General features: G+C 42.0%; 1 protein-coding gene across 7 annotated transcripts in view; it reads left to right on the forward strand.

The window, feature by feature from the left end:
* Positions 1-15,616, forward strand: part of CMKLR2 (chemerin chemokine-like receptor 2) — a 44,059-nt gene extending 28,443 nt beyond the window's left edge. For 4 of the 7 annotated variants that reach the window (XM_081813783.1, XM_081813784.1, XM_081813781.1 and 1 more), the window contains 2 exons: positions 3,613-3,685; positions 12,517-15,616. In XM_081813783.1, the coding sequence (XP_081669909.1) occupies positions 12,545-13,612 (1,068 nt within the window). In that variant the 5' untranslated portion in view covers positions 3,613-3,685; positions 12,517-12,544 and the 3' untranslated portion in view covers positions 13,613-15,616. Of the gene's footprint in view, positions 1-3,612; positions 3,690-5,450; positions 12,130-12,516 lie in introns of those variants that run through there. The other 3 variants (XM_081813785.1, XM_081813780.1, XM_081813786.1) reach the window with 2 other exon arrangements.
* The last annotated feature ends 7,082 nt before the right edge of the window (positions 15,617-22,698 follow it).

Here is a 22,698-nt window from a genome sequence, read left to right on the forward strand (position 1 = left end):
AAGAATTTGAACGATGCCAGCTTGCTGGCCGATGGTTTTTCCAAGTTCAGCAATTTTCCTCGTCTTCAGTGTCCTAATCAGTAGATAGAAAATAAGGGCTCAAAAATAATCTCAAGAACAGTTGTCATAGATTCTTGCTCTTAAAAGATGAAGTTAAAGACCCCCTTCGTGCATGCCTCCGTGCCTTCTGGAGCCTCCCCATCAGGCAGTCAGCCTGTGCCCAAACCCTGCTCAGTGCCCACCCAATGCTATGCATCTGTTTGCCCGATTTGTTGGCTGGTAGGTTTTTAACATTCTCCATTTTGAACAGCTATAAATTCTTGTTTCTACTAAGCCAAAATTTTCCTGGCTGTTATGCCAACATTTTTTTTGCCCTAGCTCCAACATGAGAAACACAGAGAGTAAATGTCTCATTTTTTCCTCATCTTCGAGTATCTGCAGACAGCTATCAGACTCCTTCAGTTTTCCTTTCTCGCTGGCTTGCTTCAAACATGCCAACAAAGACATAACTTCGAGTCCCCTCAGTCTCCCGAGTCCTTCCTTTTACGCTGCCTTCGCTTTCCAGTGGTCTTCTCGAAATCTGTTTTGCCAACCTTAACAAACTCCTCCTAAGGCAGATTGACCATGACAAGATGGGGCTGAGGCTGCCAGTTTTGTTTTCATTACCATAAAATCATTTTAAATGTTCATGAAGAATGGCTCTAAACCATCAAAATAACAGTTCTGGAACCCAACTGTTTGATAATGATCCGTTGGCAAGACTTTCAACTTAGGCTTTATTTTATCTTCTGCGACTACATTTTATCCCACGCCCCCTCCCATGTCCTCCCAGGGAGGGGAAAAAGGCAAAAATATTGTCAGGCATAAACTTACATGAATGGGCGGAAGTTCTAGAATTGTTGCCCTTCCCTCCAGCCCCCACATTTTTCCTGGGTGTTGAAAAAACTTTACTGTTGCAACCAAAACAAATTTCCTTTCCAACTCCTTGACCAAGTTCACTTACCACCTCTCCCAGTGATACACAGTATTGTTTTGTGAAGTGGCTACAAATTCAGTCTATTCTGCAAGTCCCTTGATTTCTGTTCCTTCTTTAGAATAGCCTTCCTTCTCCTTTTTAATTTTTTTTTTTTTTTAAGATTGATTGATTGATTTTAGAGAGCAAGGGAGAGAGCATGAGAGCATGCGAGTGGGGATGGGGCAAAGGGAGAGAATCTCAAGCAGACTCCCCACTGAGAGCAGAGCCTGATGCGAGCCTCCATCTCAGGACCTATAAGATCACGAGCTGAGCCGAATCCAACAGTCTGACGCTTAACCGACTGAGCCACCAAGGCGCCCAGGCCTTCTCTCTCCTTAACAAAGGAAACGTCTTAGTATAAATTAAAGTAAGACACCAGTGGCTGCCCATTCAGTTTCCACCCTAAATTGGGTATTCCCCTTGGACTTCTGTAAATGTCATTGACAATATGTGACTGAGAAGCAGGACGTCTTCAGTGCCAAGTAATGATGAGATAGAAAACCGGTATGTTATGGTAGGCTGCACAGAGTTATACTGGGTGCCCCTGACGTTTCGGAATTTAAACCATGGGTGGTACCTACTTATGAGAGGTCGTGTAATCAGTGAGGTGCCCTGTTGTGACTCCTGCTGCCAAAATCAATTCTTCAGGAGACATAACACTGTCAGAAGACATTTAAAAAGATGAAAGCTTTAGTGTTGACCATTTATGTGAATGAAAATATCCAAAAATAAATTGGGAAAATTCGGGTCTCTAGCAGCTGTGTAGTCATATGCCCTACAAAAATAAAGTTACACAAGTCCTGTGCCATCGAGGTTTTCAAACTCAGTACTCGCATTCCTTCTGCTAAAAAATTACTTGAAAAATCCCTTTACAAGGAAATACTGATTTGGGGTTTTCTCTTTGCTATGACCAAGGTTTTGAAACATTACGTTATTGATGGTGGTGATTCTCCCAGACTCTGGGTAAAATTTGGAAAGAAGTGAGATAAAGACCTAGACTGTGTTGGGGTGCCTGGCTGGCTCAGTTGGTAGAACACGTGAGTCTTGATCGCGACTCTTTATCTCAGTGTCATGAGTCCGAACCCCATGTTTGGCATAGAGCTTACATTTAAAAAGAATGAAAAAAGTAAAAAGGCCTAGACCATATCCTTATTCAAAAGTAAGTAGGTAGCTTATTTAAAAGAGAGAAGTAAGAGGAATATAATGCTCTATAGTATTCCATTTTTCACCACTCTTGGCCAGATATGGGGATAATAATGGTATCTGAGGGCTAGACACAGGGGGGCCCCCAACTCAAACATCTTCAGAAAGCAGGCGTCTAACAATGTGTGAACTCCATACAGATTTAATATTTTTAAAAATATGAAGCCCACAAAACAAAACAAGTTTTTTTAAAAAGATTTTATTTATTTATTTGAGAGTGCGAGTGTATGGGAATAAGCAGGGGGGAGGGGCAGAGGGATAAGTAGGCTTCCCACTGAGCAGGGAGCTGGTTGTGGGGCTTGGATGTAGGCCTCGGATGTAGGGCTCAATCCCAGGACCCTAAGATCATGACCTGAGCCGAAGGCAGACACTTAACCAACTGAGCCCCCCAGGTGCCCCTAAACAAAGCAAGTATTTATTTATTTATACTTTTTAAAGTTATTTAGGTAATCTCTACTCCCAACGTGGGGCTTGAACTCATGACCCCAAGACCAAGAGTGGCTTGCTCTTCTGACTGAGCCAGCCAGGCGCCCCCAAAACAAGTTTTTTTTTAGTTTTTAGTTTTTTTAGTTTTATTTATTTAATTTTTTAGAGAGAGAGGCAGAGGGAGAGGGAGGGGGAGACTCTTAAGCAGGCCCTCTGAGATCATGACCTGAGCCAAAATCAAGAGTCGGACACTTAACAGACTGAGCCACCCAGGCTCTCCTCTGCCAAAACAAGTTTTTAAATCTCTGCTTAAAATCTTCTCACACTTTTTTTTTTAAGATTTTATTTATTTATTTGAGAGAGAGAGATAGCGAGAGAGAGCACAAGCTGGGAGGAGAGGGAGAAGCAGGCTCCCTGTTGAGCAGGAAGTCCCATGTGGGGCTCGATCCCAGGACCCTGAGATCATGACCTGAACCGAAGGCAGACACTTAACTGACTGAGCCACCCCAGAGGCCCCACTTCTCACACTTTTCATGAAGTAACACAAACAAGTCCTCTTCTGTTCTACCTCCCCCTCCACTGTGTGCTGGATTTAGTCCTGAACTGGCAACAATCAATAATCAAATCATGAATATGCTTTATGTGCCAGATCCTGAGTAAGCCTCTTTTTGAGGATTTCCTTATGTGATGATTGCAGCCACCCTAAGAGTTAGTGCCATTCCTATACCATTTTACAAGCGAGGAAGCTGAGGTTTTGAGGTAGGAGGTGATATGTCTAAGATTCCAGAGCCAGGAAGAGGTGGGACTGGGATCAGATAACAGGCACTGTGATTCCAGAGCCCATGGACCACTTTATTGCTGAGTATTTCAATTATACCTGTGTGTTCATTAGCTCAAAATCTCATAAACAAATTAAGCCTGCAAGTTTCTCCCTGACCCAAAGCTAATCATTCACTGTTTTCTCCAAGCAATCCACAGAGCCATACGGATTGTACGACTCCGGACACGAATTTCTGGGTGAAGCATTGAAACAACGGAGACGTAAGTAGGTGTTGACTTTGCAAATACGTGCTGCGTCCTCTTCAACTGTTCAAGCGGAACCTGGGGTTTAGACTTGCAATCAGCCTGCAGGTGCCTTTTTATGAAAAGACCTGGACCCCAACAGAATGAAAATAGTTATCATTTCATTTCCACGTAATTCAATTGTTTTTTTTTTTTTTCACATATAGGAAGAACTTTCTCCCAACCCCACTGCCTTTAAAAGTGAATAAAACATTTGTATGCCTAAAATTAGTTAGCTTTCCTATCTGAGGTTCATTTTAATGCCAACTCAATAAAAAAGTCATTGTGAAGGTTATATTCAGTTTAGCTAAGCTTCCTGAAAGCGTCTATTAATTTCCCAGATGAAAGTCTATCAAAGATGTCTCCCTCATCTTTATTCTCACTCTCATGCCTAAGGCCCTTCCATCTTTGGCTTCAGTCATGGTGACATTCTCCCAAACCACTGCCAGACGATCTTTACAAACATTTTTACTTGCTGCAAACATTCTTACTTGCTCCCAACTGGCAACGGAATAAAATCCAAATACTAAACATGACATTCAAGGGCTTCATTACCAGAACACTCCCCTTTTTTTGTTGTCTTTTTTAAGCCAAACCAAAATACTTCCATCTTCCTAGCATGCCAAGGACTGTTGTTATTTATCTTAATGTCTGACATTAAGTAATAAACGACATAAGAACTACAGATAGGCGAGATGTTTCTCTATTAATGGCTATGTGATGCCAGGGCTTGGGGTGGGAGAAACGATATGAAAATCACTGCTCCATCTCCTCCCATTGGAACAACCCAACCTTTTGTTCCAATTTAAACCTCCTTTGCTTCCCTTGACCGAATCAACAGAGTATCTTTATAAAACATTGCTATACTGCAGCATCTTCCAAGTAGAGATTGTTCATCCAAAGGGCAGCAAAATATTCTGCCAGTGTCAAACATCTTAAATACAACCTGGGGTGTGGTATAGAGTTTATATTTGATAGCTAGTGGAAAATACTGAGCAATGCCTCCAAATGACACCCCCTCCACACACACACACACACACACACACACACACACACACACTCTTTAAAAAAAAAAAAAATCTCTTTCCTAAGAAGATAGCGCTTGGAAAATAAAGTTTGCTGGGTCATGGATCTATGGTATTCACCAGAGTTTCTCTGTCATGTCCATCGATTCTTTCTACTCATTCCTGTCATCCATTCAGAAGCAAAATACATGTTCCCTCAAGGTTTCCACAGGAGGCACATTCAGCTCTCAAGTTCTTTTTTTACCAGGGTTGATGGGGGAACTCTACAAGGGCAATCCTCATAGACAAAGATCAGCAACATCAAATCTTTTTCTCTGTTCCAAGTAGATTAGAGACTAACTTTTCTTAAGACTTTTGCAATTGTCCGTAAAAATCCATCTAACTCATCACTATGGAACTAAATTAAACCCCTTTGCATTCACCAAATGTTCTGCCAGAAGGAATCTTTGTGTTTTGTCAAGGTAGATAAACAAAATGCTTCCCCCTATAGCCGAGCTACATTTAAAAGTTTAAAAGTTGAGGGGCGCCTGGGTGGCTCAGTCGTTAAGCGTCTGCCTTCAGCTCAGGTCATGATCCCAGGGTCCTGGGATCGAGCCCCGCATTGGGCTCCCTGCTCAGCGAGAAGCCTGCTTCTCCCTCTCTCACTCCGCCAGCTTGTGTTCCCTCTCTTGCTGTGTCTCTCTCTGTCAAATAAATAAAATCTTTAAAAAAAAAGTTTAAAAGTTGAAAGTCACCTTTAAAAGTAAAATGATACACATTTCTACCAGATGTCTTTCCCCCAAATCATCTGGGTTTTGCAGACGATTTATCACTATGCTTTCTGCCAGGACTCTTGCAGTGAAATCTATTTATTCAAAGAGTTCAGGCTTTGCGATCTTTTAAATCTGAATAGAGCAGAAACCAATTTATTTAATTTTAAAAACAGTTCCCTGCTCCAGGACTAGACATTTGCCACTTGAATCTCTGGGTAAATGTCACCCAGGAATGTGATAACGTGGGTCCTCCCAGAATCTGATTCCCCGCGGTAAACAAACCTCTTCACATTCTTTGGAAACCAAACCATACCCTTCAGGGACAGTCCCCTGATCTCTGCTCCACGCCAAGCGTTTTGCACGCGTTTCCAGCCGACTTGGGGGAGCCCGCGTCTGTTCTCACACACAGCGCAGCCTGGCACTTACTTAAGTGGCCCCTCAAAAACTGTTATGGTCACGTATACCTTTGTTAGTCTTCATCTCAGTCGGAATAATTTATTTGCCTTTCAGCAGCACATATGGCCTAAGACAAATACAGTAGCTCTTTCCTCTTTCCAGTCAAGTCCGAAAGTCTCAACCTGGCATTGTTATTATTGTGCTCTTCGAAGCATTTCCACATCGAGAACGCTGTACGAGGTCCCGATGGAAAGTCACTGCCGGCCAACACGGATGAACGCTGCCTGTTAAGTAAGAGGCAGTGCTTCCTTTAGGCCTGGGTTTAAAGACTCACTTCACTTGCTGTTCATCTTCATTTTGGGTGACTGCCCAGCAAGGCTCGTTTCTCTCGCCCAGATGTTTCTCTCGTTTCACCGCTGCATCTGATTCTCATCCTTCCATCACTTTCTAAGCCATATGTGCATGTGTACAGAAGCACGTGTGTGTGTGCTGTATCCACATCATTAAACTGAGGACACATTTTCTCGTGTTTTCTTTCTGTATCTCTTTCTGCCCTTTCTCTCTTATCCCACCACAGATGAACACAACACGATTGATGATACAGCAGAATATCAATTTTTAAAAGTTTAAAAAGTCATCTCTAAAAATAAAAATAAAAATAAAAAAGTTGTCTCTAGGGGCGCCGGGGTGGCTCAGTCAGCTGAGCATCCAACTTTGTGATTTTAGCTCAGGTCATCTGATCTCATGGGTCGTGAGATCGAGCCCTGTGTCGGGCTCCATGCTCAGCACAGAGTCTGCTTGTCCCTCTCCCTTTCCTTTGTCCCAACTCACAGCTAGTCTGCTGTATTAATTGGTAGAAAGTTAAAGTGAGGGTCTCTGGAGAGGCGTTGAGTAGTCTTAAATCTACGGTTGCCTTCCTGAGACCAAGGGGCAAGTCATTTGCAGAGGCCAATTCAGAGTTTCTATTTCCATTTTAAGGTATAGCCTCCACCTTCACTGTTAAAAGCGCAAAGTTTTCAAGAGTTGGCCCGCCCCAGGGGTCACAAATCTGTAGATGGTCTGAATGCGGTCTGCAGCGGTTTGGTTCTGAAATAGTAGTTTGGAAGCTGGAAGCTTTTCACATTAGTAACATAGATATCCAGCCATTCTTCAAAATCCCTGACAACACTAAGCCCTTATTTCCCACATGGGGACAATTGGCTAGGACGGAGTAGCTGCTGACCACTGTGGACGAGTCTATTGTTCTTCAGTTCCCTCAAATCCCATTGTATCCCCAACCTGAACTACCACACCTCTTATGGTTACCTGCCCCTGGGACATTTGAATTTGAAATAGAGGGCAGAGGATGTTTAACCTCTGCCAAAAGAGTATAGGTCTAATATCGTCACAACTCAAGATCTGCCCCTGATTTCCTTATAAAGTAAGAGTCTTATCAGCTTACCATGGTCAATTGCAAACACTCCCTCATATTCGGGTCTCCATGATTGAAAAGAGTGTTCCTTAAATGACTCTTGCTGGGGTAGAGAGATCCTCCTTACAAGATCAGCTTCTTTCTCTTTCTGTTGTCCCCAAGGGAAGCTCCCCACTCCCTCTCTCCCAGGAAGCTTCCAGAAGCCATGGCCATTGGTAGGAATAGCCGCTTCCTCAAGGGTTTCTTGCAGCATCTTTTCACAGGACGTGGGCACGGCCAGGTCTCCGCCACGGGGCTTATAGGCAAGGCCCAGGGGAGCTAAATGAGTTAGGATACAGGTCCTGCTGCTTTAGCAAAAGCCCAAAAGAATAGCAGGGCCAATATGTTCTCACTTCCTCCAGAAGGAGAAAGGCCAGAGAAGTAGGGCAGCTGTGCTCCACGAGGTCATAGGAGGGCCCATGCTTCTTACAGCTTATGAAGACACATGTTTTCCTCATCCACGTGGTGCAAGATAGCTCCTCACTGCATCCATATTCTAGCCAATGACAAGAGGGAACAAGGGGTAGTAGAGGGCCTTAAACCCTGGTACACAAGGCCCCCAAGCCTGGGGGTCATTTTTTACTCTTCTCTTTCACATCTGGTCCACTAAGAAACCTATTGATTCTGTCTTCAAAACACAAATTAGAAATCAGTCTGTCCTTTTTCTTTTTTTTAAGATTTATTTATTTATTTGAGAGAAAGAGGTAGAGAGAGAGCATGCACGTGAGTGGAGGGAGGGGCCGAGGGAAAGACTCCCCACTGGGTGCAGAGCCCGACCAAGGGCTCAATCCCACAGCCCTGAGATCATGACCTGAGCCGGAATCAAGAGTCAGATGCTCAACCAGCTGAGCCACCCAGGCGCCCCAAATTCGGTCCTTTCTCATCACTTCTGCTACCCCCTTGATCCAAACCACCCTCCTCTCTGGCCGGGATTATTCCAATAATCTTCGAATTGGTCTTGCTACTTGTACACTTGCTTGCCCACCACGACGGCCACCGCTACCCACAGAGGTCTGTTCTCAGCACAGCAGAAGGAGGATTGCACCATAATAGAAACAGATTACTTTTCTGCTCGGCTCAGATCCTTCAGGGGCATCCCCCGTTGCCCTTAGAGTAAAAACCAGAGTCCTCCAATGGCCTGCAAGTGTCTACATATCTGACTTCCCACACATCCTTGTTGCTTCTTTTCTTCTACTCTTCTCTTGTTCACCTTGCTCACCCTGTTCTAGACATACTGGTATCCTTCCCATTTCCGGAAGACACTGGCTGTTCCTCTGCCTGGAACACTCTTGCCTGCAATATCCACACGACTAACTCCCTTACCTCCCTCCGACTTTGTGGTTGCTGGCTTCCCAATGAGTCCTTCTCTGACCACCTTACTGAAAATTAGAGCCCTCTCTCCTCTTCCCTTTATTCCATTCTCCCCCCTCCCCAGTTTTCCTGCAGCACTTACCAGCTTTTAACACACTTTAACACACTATGTAATTTGCTTTTCTATTATGTTTATTTTTTTACTCTCTCCGGCTAGAATCTAAAATCTAAAAGGGAAGAAATAATTGTCTCATTTAGTGAAGAAGCACAATTAACTGGAATAGTGCCTGAGAAATGTAGGCACTTACTGAATATGTGCTAAATGAATGAGTGATTACGATTCGGAAATGGTGGCTGCCAGCTCTGGGCTAATGCTGTGGGTTGAATTGTGCCCCTCCAAAAAGGTCTGTTGAAGTCTTCACCCTCAGCATTTCACAATGTGATCTTATTTGGAATTAGGGTTTTTACAGAGGTCATCAAGTTAAAACGAGGTCATTAGGGTGGGTTGTAATCCAGTATGACTCCTGTCCTTATGGAAGGGCGAAATTTGGACACAGAGACAGACACGCAGGGAGAGCACCATGAGGTGATGAAGGCAGATATTAGGGTGACACATGTACAAGCCAAGAAAGGCCAAAGCTTGCCAGCAAATCACCAGAAACTAGGGAAGATGCAGGGGACAGATTCTCCCTCACAGACATCTCTCACGAGGAAACCACCCCACCTACACCTGACATCAGACTTCTAGCCTCCAGACTGTGAGACAGTAAATTTCTGTTATTTAAAAATTTTAAGTTTAGAGCACTTTGTCACATCAGCCCTATGAAACTCATATAGTTAGTCACGAGATATGTGCGTAGGCATGAGATTTGGAAACTTAATTAGATCCGGAGGTGCCTATAAACTGTAAAGCAACATATAAACAAGCTGTAATAATTAAACAAGAATATGTCCTTAAGGGTTAACTGTGCTTGTCCAAGGACTCAGGGGGACAGTTGCTGAATTCTGCCTTACTTCTCTGTCTTTTCCCCATCCTACCCTCATCCCTCACCATCGCCACCACACAAAAACATCTGCTCTAAATCACAGGGGAATTCCTAGATTATATTTCCTGTGAAGGATTCAGCTGGGCAGCATTCAGCAACTCTCGAAGATCTTTCTCCAAGCTTGAACTAACTGGACCTTGTGTCTAATCAACTCATCTGCTTTCTGGAAGATTGGGGACCTCTCTGATACAGGGTTTTCCGTTTGAAGGGATTCAGAAATGGACGAGCTAGATCACTCATCCTCAAGGTACCTTCCCCCCAACCAAGAGAACTGGGAAGAGAGGTGGTTGGTGTCCTTCAGCAGGCCCTGTGATCATTTCAGTAATGGCATTAGAAGGGGCCGTTTCTGACTTTTGGTGAGGATAATGGTTCTAGTGCAATTAGGGGTCTTCCACTGGCTTTCTGTGTTTGGAGAATGAAGGTCCTTCTACTTACTGCTTAGGATTTTGTAAGGTGATTTAAACTGCCACCTGGGGCATTTGGCTTCAGAATTCCTAATAGCCTAAAAGGTCATAGGCACGAGGAGGGAAGGGTGTCCCAGTATACAGGCAGAAAACAGAGACAGGGAGTTAGACACTAGGCTAGAAAAGATTTGACATTGAGGAGGTTCAGCCACCAGAAGCAGTGGGCAGAGTAAGATCCCCAGACCTGCAAGAAAAGGGCAGCAAGAAGGAAGCCAATTCTTGCTCAGTGAAGTAGGATACATGAAGGATAAGACTTGGTGTCAAGAAAAAAGCCAAGATCCTGGGGATAACATTGTGGGTCAAGGCCAGAGAGATTCTGGCAATGACGGTGACTTAGGGGTGAACTAACAAACTCTCTGGTTACATTTGGTTCTGAACAGGATCTGTAGCCGAGTCAATCATTTACCTAGCCCATGTTAAGCACCTGTGATATGTTAAGATGTGTACTAGGCACCATGAGGGTCAGAGATGACAGGCATTGTTCTCAAGGAGTTAAGAGTTTGGTAGGGCAGAAATTGAAGATAAACCAATGACTATTTATTAGTGTATTAAGTACAATAAGAGTACAGTGTCATACAAAATCATGGTAACTAAGGGCTCAGGCTCTGGGTCCAATAGATCTGAGTCTAGATCCTGATTCTCCAGTTATAGGTTGTGTGATCCTGAGCAAGTCACTAAGCTTCCTAAACTTCAGTATCTCTTCTTGTAAATGGGAATAATAGTACTACTTAACTACTTTATAAGATTCTCGTGAGGATCAAATTAGACCATACATGCCTGGCACCTGGACAATTCCCAATAACATTGACCTTTTTTTATAATAATAGTGATTATTATTGTAATTATCTGGGAAAGGTAATGTCAGGAAATGTTTCCAGAAAAAGGTGGCACTTAAGCTGAATATTGAAAAAGAGAAGGTGGCTGGGCCTGGGATTGGGAGGGGGCTAATGAATGGCTTTTATTTTTTAATTATGTCCTGCCAGGCTCCTCAAAGAATTTGAGGTAGGATGATGAATTCGGTGTTAGTAGAATTTAATGTGAGATGTCTCTGAGCAACACTACATGCTTTGACCTCTTCATTCTAACCCTACTATAATCCCGTATTTTTTTTTCTTTTAAAGATTTTATTTATTTATTTATTTGAGAGAGAGAGTGAGAGAGAGCATGAGCAGGGGGAGGGGCAGAGGGAGACGGAGAAGCAGACTCCCTGCTGAGCAGGGAGCCCCACGCGGGGGTCAATCCCAGCACCCTGGGATCATGACCTGAGCTGAAGGCAGACACTTAACCGACTGAGCCACCCAGGCACCCCTATAATCCCATATCTTATATGTTTGCTCCATTAATTACTGTAGCTCCATGAAATGAATACAACTATTAATTTTCTTTCTTCTGATTTTGAATACTAACAAACAGAAATAACACAAAATAAAATTGATGTAGTTAAAATTGTACCCAGTAAACTTTGTTTTGATTGTAAAAATGACTTTTACCTCTTCTTAACCCAGAAAAACTGGTCTTGATAGGAAGGAAAAAAAAAGATCACAAAAGAAAACTTAACTTTGGGTGAAATTATAATAGATAAATTTTGGTATGGGCAAAAATAAACAAAATAAAACTGAACAAATCACATTGTTGTTGTAAATGTAGAAGATAATTAATCCAAATTAATTCAAAACAAAGGAATTTCAATTAAATTAAAATTTCAATAAAATTTAGGGCACTCTATAGGAAATTGGTATAGAAATTAAATGGTCATAGATACCTTTTGGTTGAAAAGTCTTCCACACTGATATAATTCTTATGAACATGTTTGCATTCATAAACATAGATTCAAAACATCCATGGGTGCAAAATAGTGTGTCAAAATCTCCAGGTCTTGCCTATGACATCTGGATTTGTGGATTGATGAAGCAGTTGGAACTCTCTTTCTAGAGCTTAGAAAGTCAAGGTATAACTAAGGGCTTTGAAGTCATCACCACGTAAGTATTCCTCTGTTTTCTTTTGTATCTTCCATAAAATAATAATGCAGAGTCAGAACCTAATAAATGCCTATTGAATGTTAGATTCTCTTTAGTCAGGCCTATAAGCCTTACGGATAGAGGAATTGCCCTGTAGAGTCGATCATTTTAAGTTAGCACTTACTGAATACTTTGCAAAAATGAGCTGTTTCAGCTTTGAGAGTAATCAGAGCAAAACTGAGGTACCCCAAGATTTGGATGTCTAGAATATAATCACAGACCTTACCAAAAATTGTACTATTTCCATCCAGTTCATCAGATGAAACATTTTTATCCTAATGTTCCTTGTTCACCGAACATTTCCTCTTTTAAAAATTGTTTTCTTTCTTTTCAAATTTGCTTTTACAGATATCCTCATTCTCCACTTGACAAGGTCATGGAAGATCTAGAGGAAACATTATTTGAAGAATTTGAGAACTACTCCTATAACCTGGAATATTATTCCTCAGAGTCTGATTTGGAGGAGAAAGTCCAACTGGGAGTTGTTCATTGGCTCTCCCTGGTGTTATACTGTTTAGCATTTATTCTGGGCATTCCAGGAAATGCCACCGTTATTTGGTTCATGGGGTTCAAGTGGAAGAAGACAGTCACCACTCTCTGGTTTCTCAATCTGGCTATTGCAGATTTTATTTTTCTTCTCTTCCTACCTCTGTACATCTCCTATGTGGCCATGAATTTCCACTGGCCCTTTGGCATCTGGTTGTGCAAGGCCAATTCCTTCATTGCCCAGTTGAACATGTTTGCTAGTGTCTTTTTCCTGACGGTGATCAGCCTGGACCGCTATATCCACTTGATCCATCCTGTCGTATCTCATCGGCACCGAACCCTAAGGAACTCCCTGATTGTTATTATATCCATTTGGTTTGTGGCTTCTCTAATGGGTGGTCCTGCCCTCTACTTCCGGGACACTCTGGAGTTCAATAACCACACTATTTGCTATAACAATTTCCATGAACATGATCCTGACCTTACTTTGATGAGGCACCATATTCTGACCTGGGTGAAATTTATTGTCGGGTACCTCTTCCCCTTGCTAGCAATGAGCATTTGCTACTTGTGTCTCATCTTCAAGGTGAAGAAGCGAAGCATCCTGGTCTCCAGTAAGCATTTCTGGACCATCCTGGTTGTGGTCATGGCCTTTTTGATTTGCTGGACTCCTTATCACCTGTTTACCATTTGGGAGCTCACAATCCACCACAGTAGCTATTTCCACCAGGTGCTTCAGGCCGGCATCCCCCTCTCCACTGGCTTGGCTTTCCTCAATAGTTGCTTGAACCCAATCCTTTACGTCCTAATTAGTAAGAAGTTCCAAACTCGCTTTCGGCTCTCAGCTGCTGAGATCCTAAAGCACACACTGTGGGAGGTCAGCTGTTCTGGCACAGTGAGCGAACAGCTCAGGAACTCTGAGACCAAGAACCCATGTCTTCTGGAAACAGCTCAGTGAGTTATCAGTAGAAGGCTTTTGTGGGGGGGCCCTGACAAATGCTTTCAGATTATTTGGTTCCAAGGTATGGTAATAACCATCTCTTTCTGTTAATCAGTTTAGCGGCATTACATTTTTGTGTCGGTATAAAACGTAGGAAAGATCTTCATTTTTTCCCCCTGCAAATTAAATTATCTGTCATTCTTGCTAATTATACCGTCGTGGATTAGTCACCACTGTGGATGCAGTATCAGCTATTATTTTTTAAGTCCTAATGACTTTGAAGTCCTAAATCTTAATATTAAATAGATGATTAATTCATTTCAAAAATGTTAACACATGTGCTGCTTAAGCTCACTTTAATTTTGCACCAGTAACCTATTAGACATATTTTTCAAATGCAACATGTACTTCATTTCTTTATTTCATGAAACCTATATATGTACATTTATAAATTAAAGTAATAGTTGGTTATAGTAGTTTAAAACATTATGAACTATTCATGCTTAGTGAAGTGTCCCAGAATCTAGTTGCTTGAAATGACAATTTATTATTATAATATCTCACAATTCTGAGTCAGAAACTCAAACAAGGCCCAGAAGGGATGTTCATCTCTCCGCTTCACGAGGTCTGGATCATCAGCTGGACTGGGATGACCCAAATGGTAGAATTTTGGAACAGCTTGTCTCCTCTGCCCTACTGTTCCTTCTCTTCTTTTTTTTTTTTTTTTTTCCACACAGCTTGTCCAGTATGGTAGCTCAGGGTAGCCAGACTTCTTATATGGCAGTGTAGGGCTCTAAGAGACCAAAGTGGACATTTCTAGTCCTCTTTAAGCCTATGCCCACCCCTGACACAGTATCACATCCACTGTACTCTCTCGGTCAAACTAGTCCTGGGCCAGCTCAGGTTCAAGGGGAGGCGACATAAACCCCACCTGCCAATGGGGATATGCTCCTATCTTTAATCCCTCGTGAAATCATTATAAATATTAACGTTCTTGGAAAATTCTGGGTATGTGCAAATATGTATAAGATTGCTGTAAACATAAAACACTGACATCTAGATGGTAGATAGGCCAGCCTAATCTCAGAATGATTTCAGAAAAAGAAAGCATGTATGACATTGATATATTTCCACCTTCTATTCCTATAACTCTATAGATACAGACACAGTACAAGACCAATAAAGTATACCTTTAAGTCAGTAACCTCTTCAATTTTAAAAAGCATTTAATTTTCTGGGCGCCTGGGTGGCTCAGTTGGTTAAGCAACTGCCTTCGGCTCAGGTCATGATTCTGGAGTCCCGGGATCGAGTCCCACATCGGGCTCCCTGCTCAGCAGGGGGTCTGCTTCTCCCTCTCCCGCTCCCCTTGCTTGTGTTCCTCCCCTTGCTGTGTCTCTCTCTGTCAAATAAATAAAATTAAAAAAATAATAATAATAAAAAAATAAATAAATAAAAAGCATTTAATTTTCTGTAATTTCTTTATTCTATTTTGAAAGTTGGGAGGGGAGCTGTGTTATTTTTTGAATCAGTATCCTTTTTTATTTCATCTCTCAGCTTCTGGAAATGCCCATTAGCCCATAGCAACAATCAGATCTGGTTTTGGAAATTATTCCTCAAAAATGTGTGGCATAGCTCAGCATATCCCAAACTTCTGTCATCCCCCAATTTCATGATTTCTGCACACCCAGTATGGAGGGAAGGCAAGGAGAGAAAGACTCATTGTGAGTGTCTGTCCCCTCCACGACCGGAGTTTAAGATATTCCATTCTGGGTTCCCCGTCACCTTCAAGGGACAGGCCCTGATTTCCCAGGATCAGGAAAAAAGCTGGAGGATCAAAGACAAAGAGAATTCCTTAGGCTCATCCTTAGTTTGAGCAGATGGAGGGATTCTCAAGGCTGTGGGAGAAAGAGGAAGGCTGAAGAGCAGGAAGGGGATTAAGCAACCAAGGGCAGAAGGAAATGATGGAGCAGATGGTGTTACCACCTAAGAAGCAGCTTACCAAAGGCCTATGAAAATATTTGAGATCTTTAAAAAAATGTTATTTTTTATAACATTTAAAATATAAAAAAGGAAACTTGAAAAGTCAAAATTAATAAATACTTAATCACATGTCTATAAAATACACCTTTATGTCAATGAGTCAAATGAAATATTTCATAGTTATATAAAAACTTATATTTAATATGGACTTTCAGTATGTTTCAGTGTTTTATATGAGGAGTGAAACTGAAAAAAATGCTTTAAGGAAGGTCTATAAAGGTCTTTTTTTTTTTAAAGATTTTATTAATTTATTTGACACAGAGAGAGAGAGAGAGGGAGAGAGAGAGAGCACAAGCAGGGGGAGTGGCAGGCAGAGGGAGAGGAAGAAGCAGGCTCTCCGCTGAGCAGGGAGCCCGATGTGGGGCTCCATCCCAGGACCCTGGGATCATGACCTGAGCCCAAGGCAGATACTTAATGACTGAGCCACCCAGGCACCCCAAGGTCTACAAAGGTCTTAAAGGAACTCTGAATTCATTTGAGAACCTAAGGAAGGTTATGGGTCCTTTCCCTAGAAACATGCTTTTTTTTTAAATCAGTCTCTGCCCAAACGTGGAGCTTAAACTCACAATCCCAAGATCAAGACTCAAGTCTCATGTGACTGCCAGGTACCCCTCCCTAGAAACATGCTTTTAAATAAAATATCAGAGTCCTTAGATCCTGGGCTAAAGACCCTAGTTTTAGTGGCTTTTAAAATAGCTGATAGTGGGGATGTAACAGAAATCTGCTAGTGAAAGTAGCAGCCAGTACAAGTACTTAATATCTTATTCTCAGTTTGAGGGAAGATCTGAAGAGTAGCATTGGGCCTGGGCCTGGGGACTCCAAGCCTCCTCCCCTAACAGTTGGAATTTGGTTAGTGGGGCTTTCCAGGGGTCTCCTGATTAAGAGCAGGATGAATGTCTAAAAGGACAGAGGCTGGAGGAGAGGACAAGCACTGGAGCAATTAGGGAAGGAAGTGAGGGAGCTCAGTGCCCAGTTGGCAGAAGAGTAAAGAATCCCAGGCTCTCAGGGACTGGGGCATAGACACCAGGAGACAGACCTGCCTCTTTAATGGAAAACAGCTTTTTTTTTTTTTTTTAAAGATTTTATTTATTTGAGAGAGAGAATGAGACAGAGAGAGAGAGCATGAGAGGGGGGAGGATCAGGGGGAGAAGCAGACTCCCTGCTGAGCAGGGAGTCCGATGTGGGACTCAATCCCGGGACTCCAGGATCATGACCTGAGCCGAAGGCAGTGGCTTAACCAACTGAGCCACCCAGGCGCCCCGGAAAGCCCCTCTTTGAAGAGGGCAAGTCCCAGGGCCTCCAGAGGCAGGATATCAGGATTTGAACTAAAGCTCCAACACATGCTGTGTCTGTGTCCTTGGCTAAATTAATTCAAATTTCTAGACCTGTTTCTCCCATCTGCAAAATGGGGACAACAATAGTAGTATGCGCTACAGGGCTGTTGTGGAAATTAAATGAGGCAATGCAGGTAAAGCACTTAGAGGGATACTTAGACCTATAAATAACTTGAGCCATCTTAGCTGGTATTAGTCAGTGAATTCTTGGCATCTTCCAACCTAGTAACTGCTTTGTAAATGTTAGATCCTTTCCTCTTGGATGAATATAAACATTTCATAGGAAGAATAAGGGAGCTACACAGAGAACTTTAAAACAAGATAGTTTACACGTATAAAAGACTATGTGCCTAGAGGTTGTAAAGGGCAAGAAGCAGAATAAAAGTTGAAAGATGTATTTGAAGTGCATCTTGAAGAATGACTCCAATTTTAACGAGTGCAGATGAGAAAAGAGCCTTTTCAGGTAGGTGACACAGTAGGGGCAAAAGTACAGAGGAAAACAGGCTATCAGAAAAAATAGTGAAAAAAAAAAAGGTCCCATTTTCTAGGGACAGAGTGAGGATAGAAGATTCACAAGTTGGTGTCCAGCTTGAATAGTAATCCATAGTTCCTCAATATTCTTACATATGGGCAGTTCTTTGGGGGAATGAATTTAAGAAGTCCATGAACATTTTCCTTTGATTTTTACTTTACTGAAAGCTATGCAGGCTAATGGCATTCCAAACAACAGATGCTCATTTGGGTCATTTCTTGAATGCATCTATTACCATCCATACAGAGCGCGTAATGACAAAATGTGTTTATCAGTCTCAGTTCCATTTTAAATTTACCTTTATGTGACTTTATCTTCTCACTCTCCCTAATTGAGGATATGAAGCAAGGGTTACACCAATGAAATAGGATTAAATTGTCTAAAAGCAGGGATGAAGAACTTTCTTCATTCTATTGCCAACACATTACCTGGCCAAGGACCCCAGTTTCAGTTGTCTCTCTCTAGGTGAATAATCGGGCAAATCATCTTTCAGAGTTGTTTCCTCATCTAAATGGTGATAAAAGTGTCTGCTTTGCTTATCTCATAGCTTATAATGGGGTCCAAAATGGACAATGTGATGAGGCATGTATTTTTCTATTTTTTTAGTTTTTTAATCTAAGGACAATAATTGCCATTGCCAAATTGGATTTGTTCGGGGTGGGGGGGAATACATATAGATCCCAAAACATGAATGCAACTCCTTTTGTATTTGTCTTTGTCCATAAGCTTATCTTTTCGTAATACGGAAAAAAACTCCAGCATTTTTCAATGTTGCTCTAGTCTGTTACTTTTTAATTATATTGTTTATAAAGTATTTCCTTGAGTATATATGCCATAATTTAGCCATTTCCATTCATGTTAGGACTGTAACAATCCTTTTATTCACATGCTTCCATCCATACCACCTCCAGGTCAGAGCTGTCTGCCTTTGTCATTTTCTGGCTCAGAAAACTTCAAGGCTCTCCCCACTCCCCACCCCCATGCCCCCCCCCCCCCGCCCCCATACACACACTGCTCTCACAGAAGGAGCCAGACTGGATGTGCCGCCTGGCCCCACCCTATCTAATCCCAAACAGACACTGCAAAATCCAGCCAAATTGATCTAATTGCCTTGTAAATGTTGCTTTGTCTATTCTATTCCTGTGCTTTATCCCCTCCTGGAATACTTTTTCTTTCTTTTTTAAAACAAATTACTGATCAAGGTCCACCCAGCTCAAGTCCCAACTTCTCCAAAAAATTTTTCGATTCTAGCCTTCCTGGACCCTCTGAACTTTTGGATTACTTGCTTAATCACAAATGACTAATTTTTTTTTTTTTAAAGATTTTATTTATTTATTTGAGAGAGAGAAGGAGACAGAGAGAGAGAGCATGAGAGGGGGGAGGATCAGAGGGAGAAGCGGACCCCCTGCTGAGCAAGGAGCCTGATATGGGACTCGATCCCGGAACTCCAGGATCATGACCTGAGCCGAAGGCAGTTGCTTAACCAACTGAGCCACCCAGGCGCCCACAAATGACTAATTTTTAACAATTTTATGTGTGTTCAAGCCACCTCCCTATTGTAATTTTCTTACCTTTTTTGTATTTTTATAGCTTCTAACATAGTGACACTGAATCATTTTTAATTCCCACACTGTTCTCAGCCTTCTGTGAGGGATGCCAAATATGAAAAATAAATACGGTCTGAGTTACTGTAATCATTTATGGGCATACAAAAAAAAAAAGCTGGCCTCTTTTATCTTTTGTTAATACTCCAAAGCCAGAAACAAACCAAAAAATCTCTTTCTCTATGTCCACCTATGCCTTCTGAGCCCATTGGTTCAAAAACAGGTTATTCAGTATACAGGCTCACATGCAAATGTGAGCATTGCTTATAACAGCAGAAAGCTGAAGCAATCTAAAGCTCCAATAAATAGACTGGTTAAATAAGATATGAGACAATAGATTATGTAACTGTTAGAAAATGAGAAAGCTTGGGTGCCTGGGTGGCTCAGTCGGTTAAGCGACTGCCTTCGGCTCAGGTCATGATCCCGGAGTCCCGGGATCGAGTCCCACATCAGGCTCCCTGCTCGGCGGAGAGTCTCCTTCTCCCTCTAACCCTACCCCCTCTTGTGCTCTCTCTCTCACTCTCAAATAAATAAATAAAATCTTTAAAAAAAAAAAAAAAGAAAATGAGAAAGCTTTATAAGTACTGACATGGAATATTCAAGATATGATTTCCAAGACATCCAAGTCTATTTTTATGGACGAAGTAAAAGGTGCAGAACAGTTTGCATTGTATGCTACAATTACTTCATGCATATGCTCACACTAGTTCTGGAAAGAGCTAAGAACCTGTTGACATTGGTTGTTTTTATGGAGCTAAATGGGAGGCCTGGGAGAGGGGGCGGGGGGGGGAGACACACACAGACTTCACTGTATAACTTCTTGTTTTGAACTATGTTACTGTATTATCTATTTTTTTAAATACAAAATTAAAAGATACCACTAAATATATTTATGTGAGGCCGCGGAGTCAAGATTTTTTATTTATTGGGGCGCCTGGGTGGCTCAGATGGTTAAGCGTCTGCCTTCAGCTCAGGTCATGATCCCGGGGTCCTGGGATCAAGCCCCACATCAGGCTCCTGGCTCAGCAGGGAGCCTGCTTCTCCCTCTCCCTCTGCCTCTCTCTCTGCTCATGCTATCTCTGTGTCTCAAATGAATAAATAAAATCTTAAAAAAAAAAAAAAGATTACTTATTTGACAGAGAGAGACACAGCGAGAGAGGGAACACAAGCAGGGGGAGTGGGAGAGGGAGAAGCAGGCTTCCGGCGGAGCAGACAGGCCGACACAGGGCTCAATCCCAGGACCCTGGGACCATGACCCGAGTCACTGAAGGCAGATGCTTAACGACTGAGCCACCCAGGCGCCCCTGGAGTCAAGATTTTTAGTCATGTGCTTCATTTATCATTTTAAGATTTACAAGACAGCTGTGGTTTGAAATGACCATTCTAAATTTTTTACTTTTAACCATATTTTTAATCAATGGTTTCTATCATTTTTGTTAATACTTCTTCCAGCTTTTTGGTGCTCAATCCCTTTAACATGTCAATGATTGTGAGTGATCTGGGGCTACTATTTACTAGTTGCTACATCTCGATCTTTCCATGGCAACATTTCCAGAATCCCCAGGCTCTGGTTCTACAGAAAATGAAGTGCTGCCCTCTGCTGGCTCTCAGGACACTGACAACCAGAAAATTTCTCATGACGTTGGAAGTACTTAGTGAAGATGATCATAGTCATTGGTACATACTTGTACCAGTTAAATAAATTACCTCTCAAATTTAATAAACAATTTCCCACATTTAAGGTAGTCTCCCATATAAAGAAAATCAGATTGAGAGGAAAAGCATAGAACTGTCTGGTTTGGCTAGGAAAATTCTGACCTCAAACAAATCATTTAATCATTTTGGTCTACAGATTAGAGACCACAAAGACTTTTAGAAGTCAGTAATTCCTGGGGTGCCTGACTGGCTCAGTCAGTTAAGCATCCAACTCTTGGTTTTAGCTCAGGTCTTGATCTCAAGGTCATGAGTTCAAGACCTTTAAGAACCAAAAGCTGCCTTCACCTACTTAGCTGCAGCACTACCTCATTTTTTAAAGATTTTTAAAACTTTGAGAAGCAAGAGCAAGCATAAACAGTGGGGAGGGGCAGAGGGAGCAGCAGACTCCCCACCGAGCAGGGAGCCCAATGTGGGGCTCAATTCTGGGACTCCCAAGACCATGACCGGAGCCAAAGGCAGACGCTCTACCAATTGAGTCACCCAGGTGCCCTGCACTACCTCATTATTGAAGTCCCTTCACCACAATAGGTTGCTATCCAATCCAAAAAAATGTCCCACTCAGTCCCCACCTCCACACCAAAGCCAGGTTTATGAACCACAGCCTGGGCATCAATTACCTGTATAACCTCCTTCCCACGACATAGTGCAAAACCATTCTCCAAAGCACCAATCAAGCTCTCCATCAGGGTGCCTGAGCCGGTTAAGCATCTGCCTTCTGTTCAGGTCATCTCAGTGTCCTGGGATTGAACCCCTCGTGGGTCAGCAGGGAGTCTGCTTCTCCCTCTACCCCTCCCCCCTGCTTGTGCTCTGGCTCTCAAATAAAAAATCTTAAAATTAATTAAGTTCTCCCTTAATAGTAAATGAGGCATGATCTTCAACTTGCAGTATTTGCCTTGACAAATTAATTTGTAACAAATTTTGGGAATCCTTCCTTGGACCTAACTTCCATCCTCTGGGTTAGGTGTCCTTTAGTGAAGTTGCACACCCCATCCTATATCATATTGCTTTCAAGTGGGATTTTTAATTGTGTGATTTTTCAATCTGGAGTAACCCCCAACTTGAAGATCCTATGTGACAACAAATTACTTCATCAGTCATTTAAGTCATTGAGCCATCTCAACATTTAACTTTTTCCAAATATTTCATTAACTATTCCAGCAAACAAAGCATTCACTGTGCCCAGTTACCATCTTAAGCACTTTATATGTATTGATCCATTTCTCATCATTAAGGTACTTCCAACATTTCCACTGCAGAAAACCAGCCCGGGTATTACATTGAAACTCCTTGCAAAAAAGCCCAAGGTGTGAACCATTATAATCTACAGGGCTAAAAAATCTAGTTGAAATTCTTAATCCAAAATTTCCCCAAGTGAAGCTTACCTGATTTCTTTTTAAAACAAAGCAAATATGAAACTTACAACACTGTGGTATTAAAACCGGCATCCTTGTGCATTGGGTACAGAAACTATACTAAGACTGAGTACATTTCTATTAATTTGTTTATAAAATCTATTCAACACCTACCTCTATTCATAGTATTTACAATAGATATTTTCCTCGTTTTTAGGCTAAATATCTAACAATGCTGACCCAAATTTATTTTTATGAATTATATAACCATTGAATTTCTTCCCTCAAAATGGAAACTACCCTACATAAGAGTCAAGAGCCAGCAGCTGTCTTTTAAGCTTTTATTTAAGGGCAATGATCTATGATGTAGATATTAGATCTTATTAAAAGCAGCCACGTCCATGGACTGCACATAGTCCTCAAAAGCAGTGATCCGCTCCTCCAGCATATCTGTTCCAACTTTATCATCTTCCACTACACACTGTATTTGAAGTTTTTTAATTCCATATCCCACTGGAACTAGTTT

This window comes from Leptonychotes weddellii, chromosome 3 (assembly GCF_054177405.1).
Source record: "Leptonychotes weddellii isolate Sample4059 chromosome 3, ASM5417740v2, whole genome shotgun sequence".
NCBI classification, from domain to species: domain Eukaryota; kingdom Metazoa; phylum Chordata; class Mammalia; order Carnivora; family Phocidae; genus Leptonychotes; species Leptonychotes weddellii.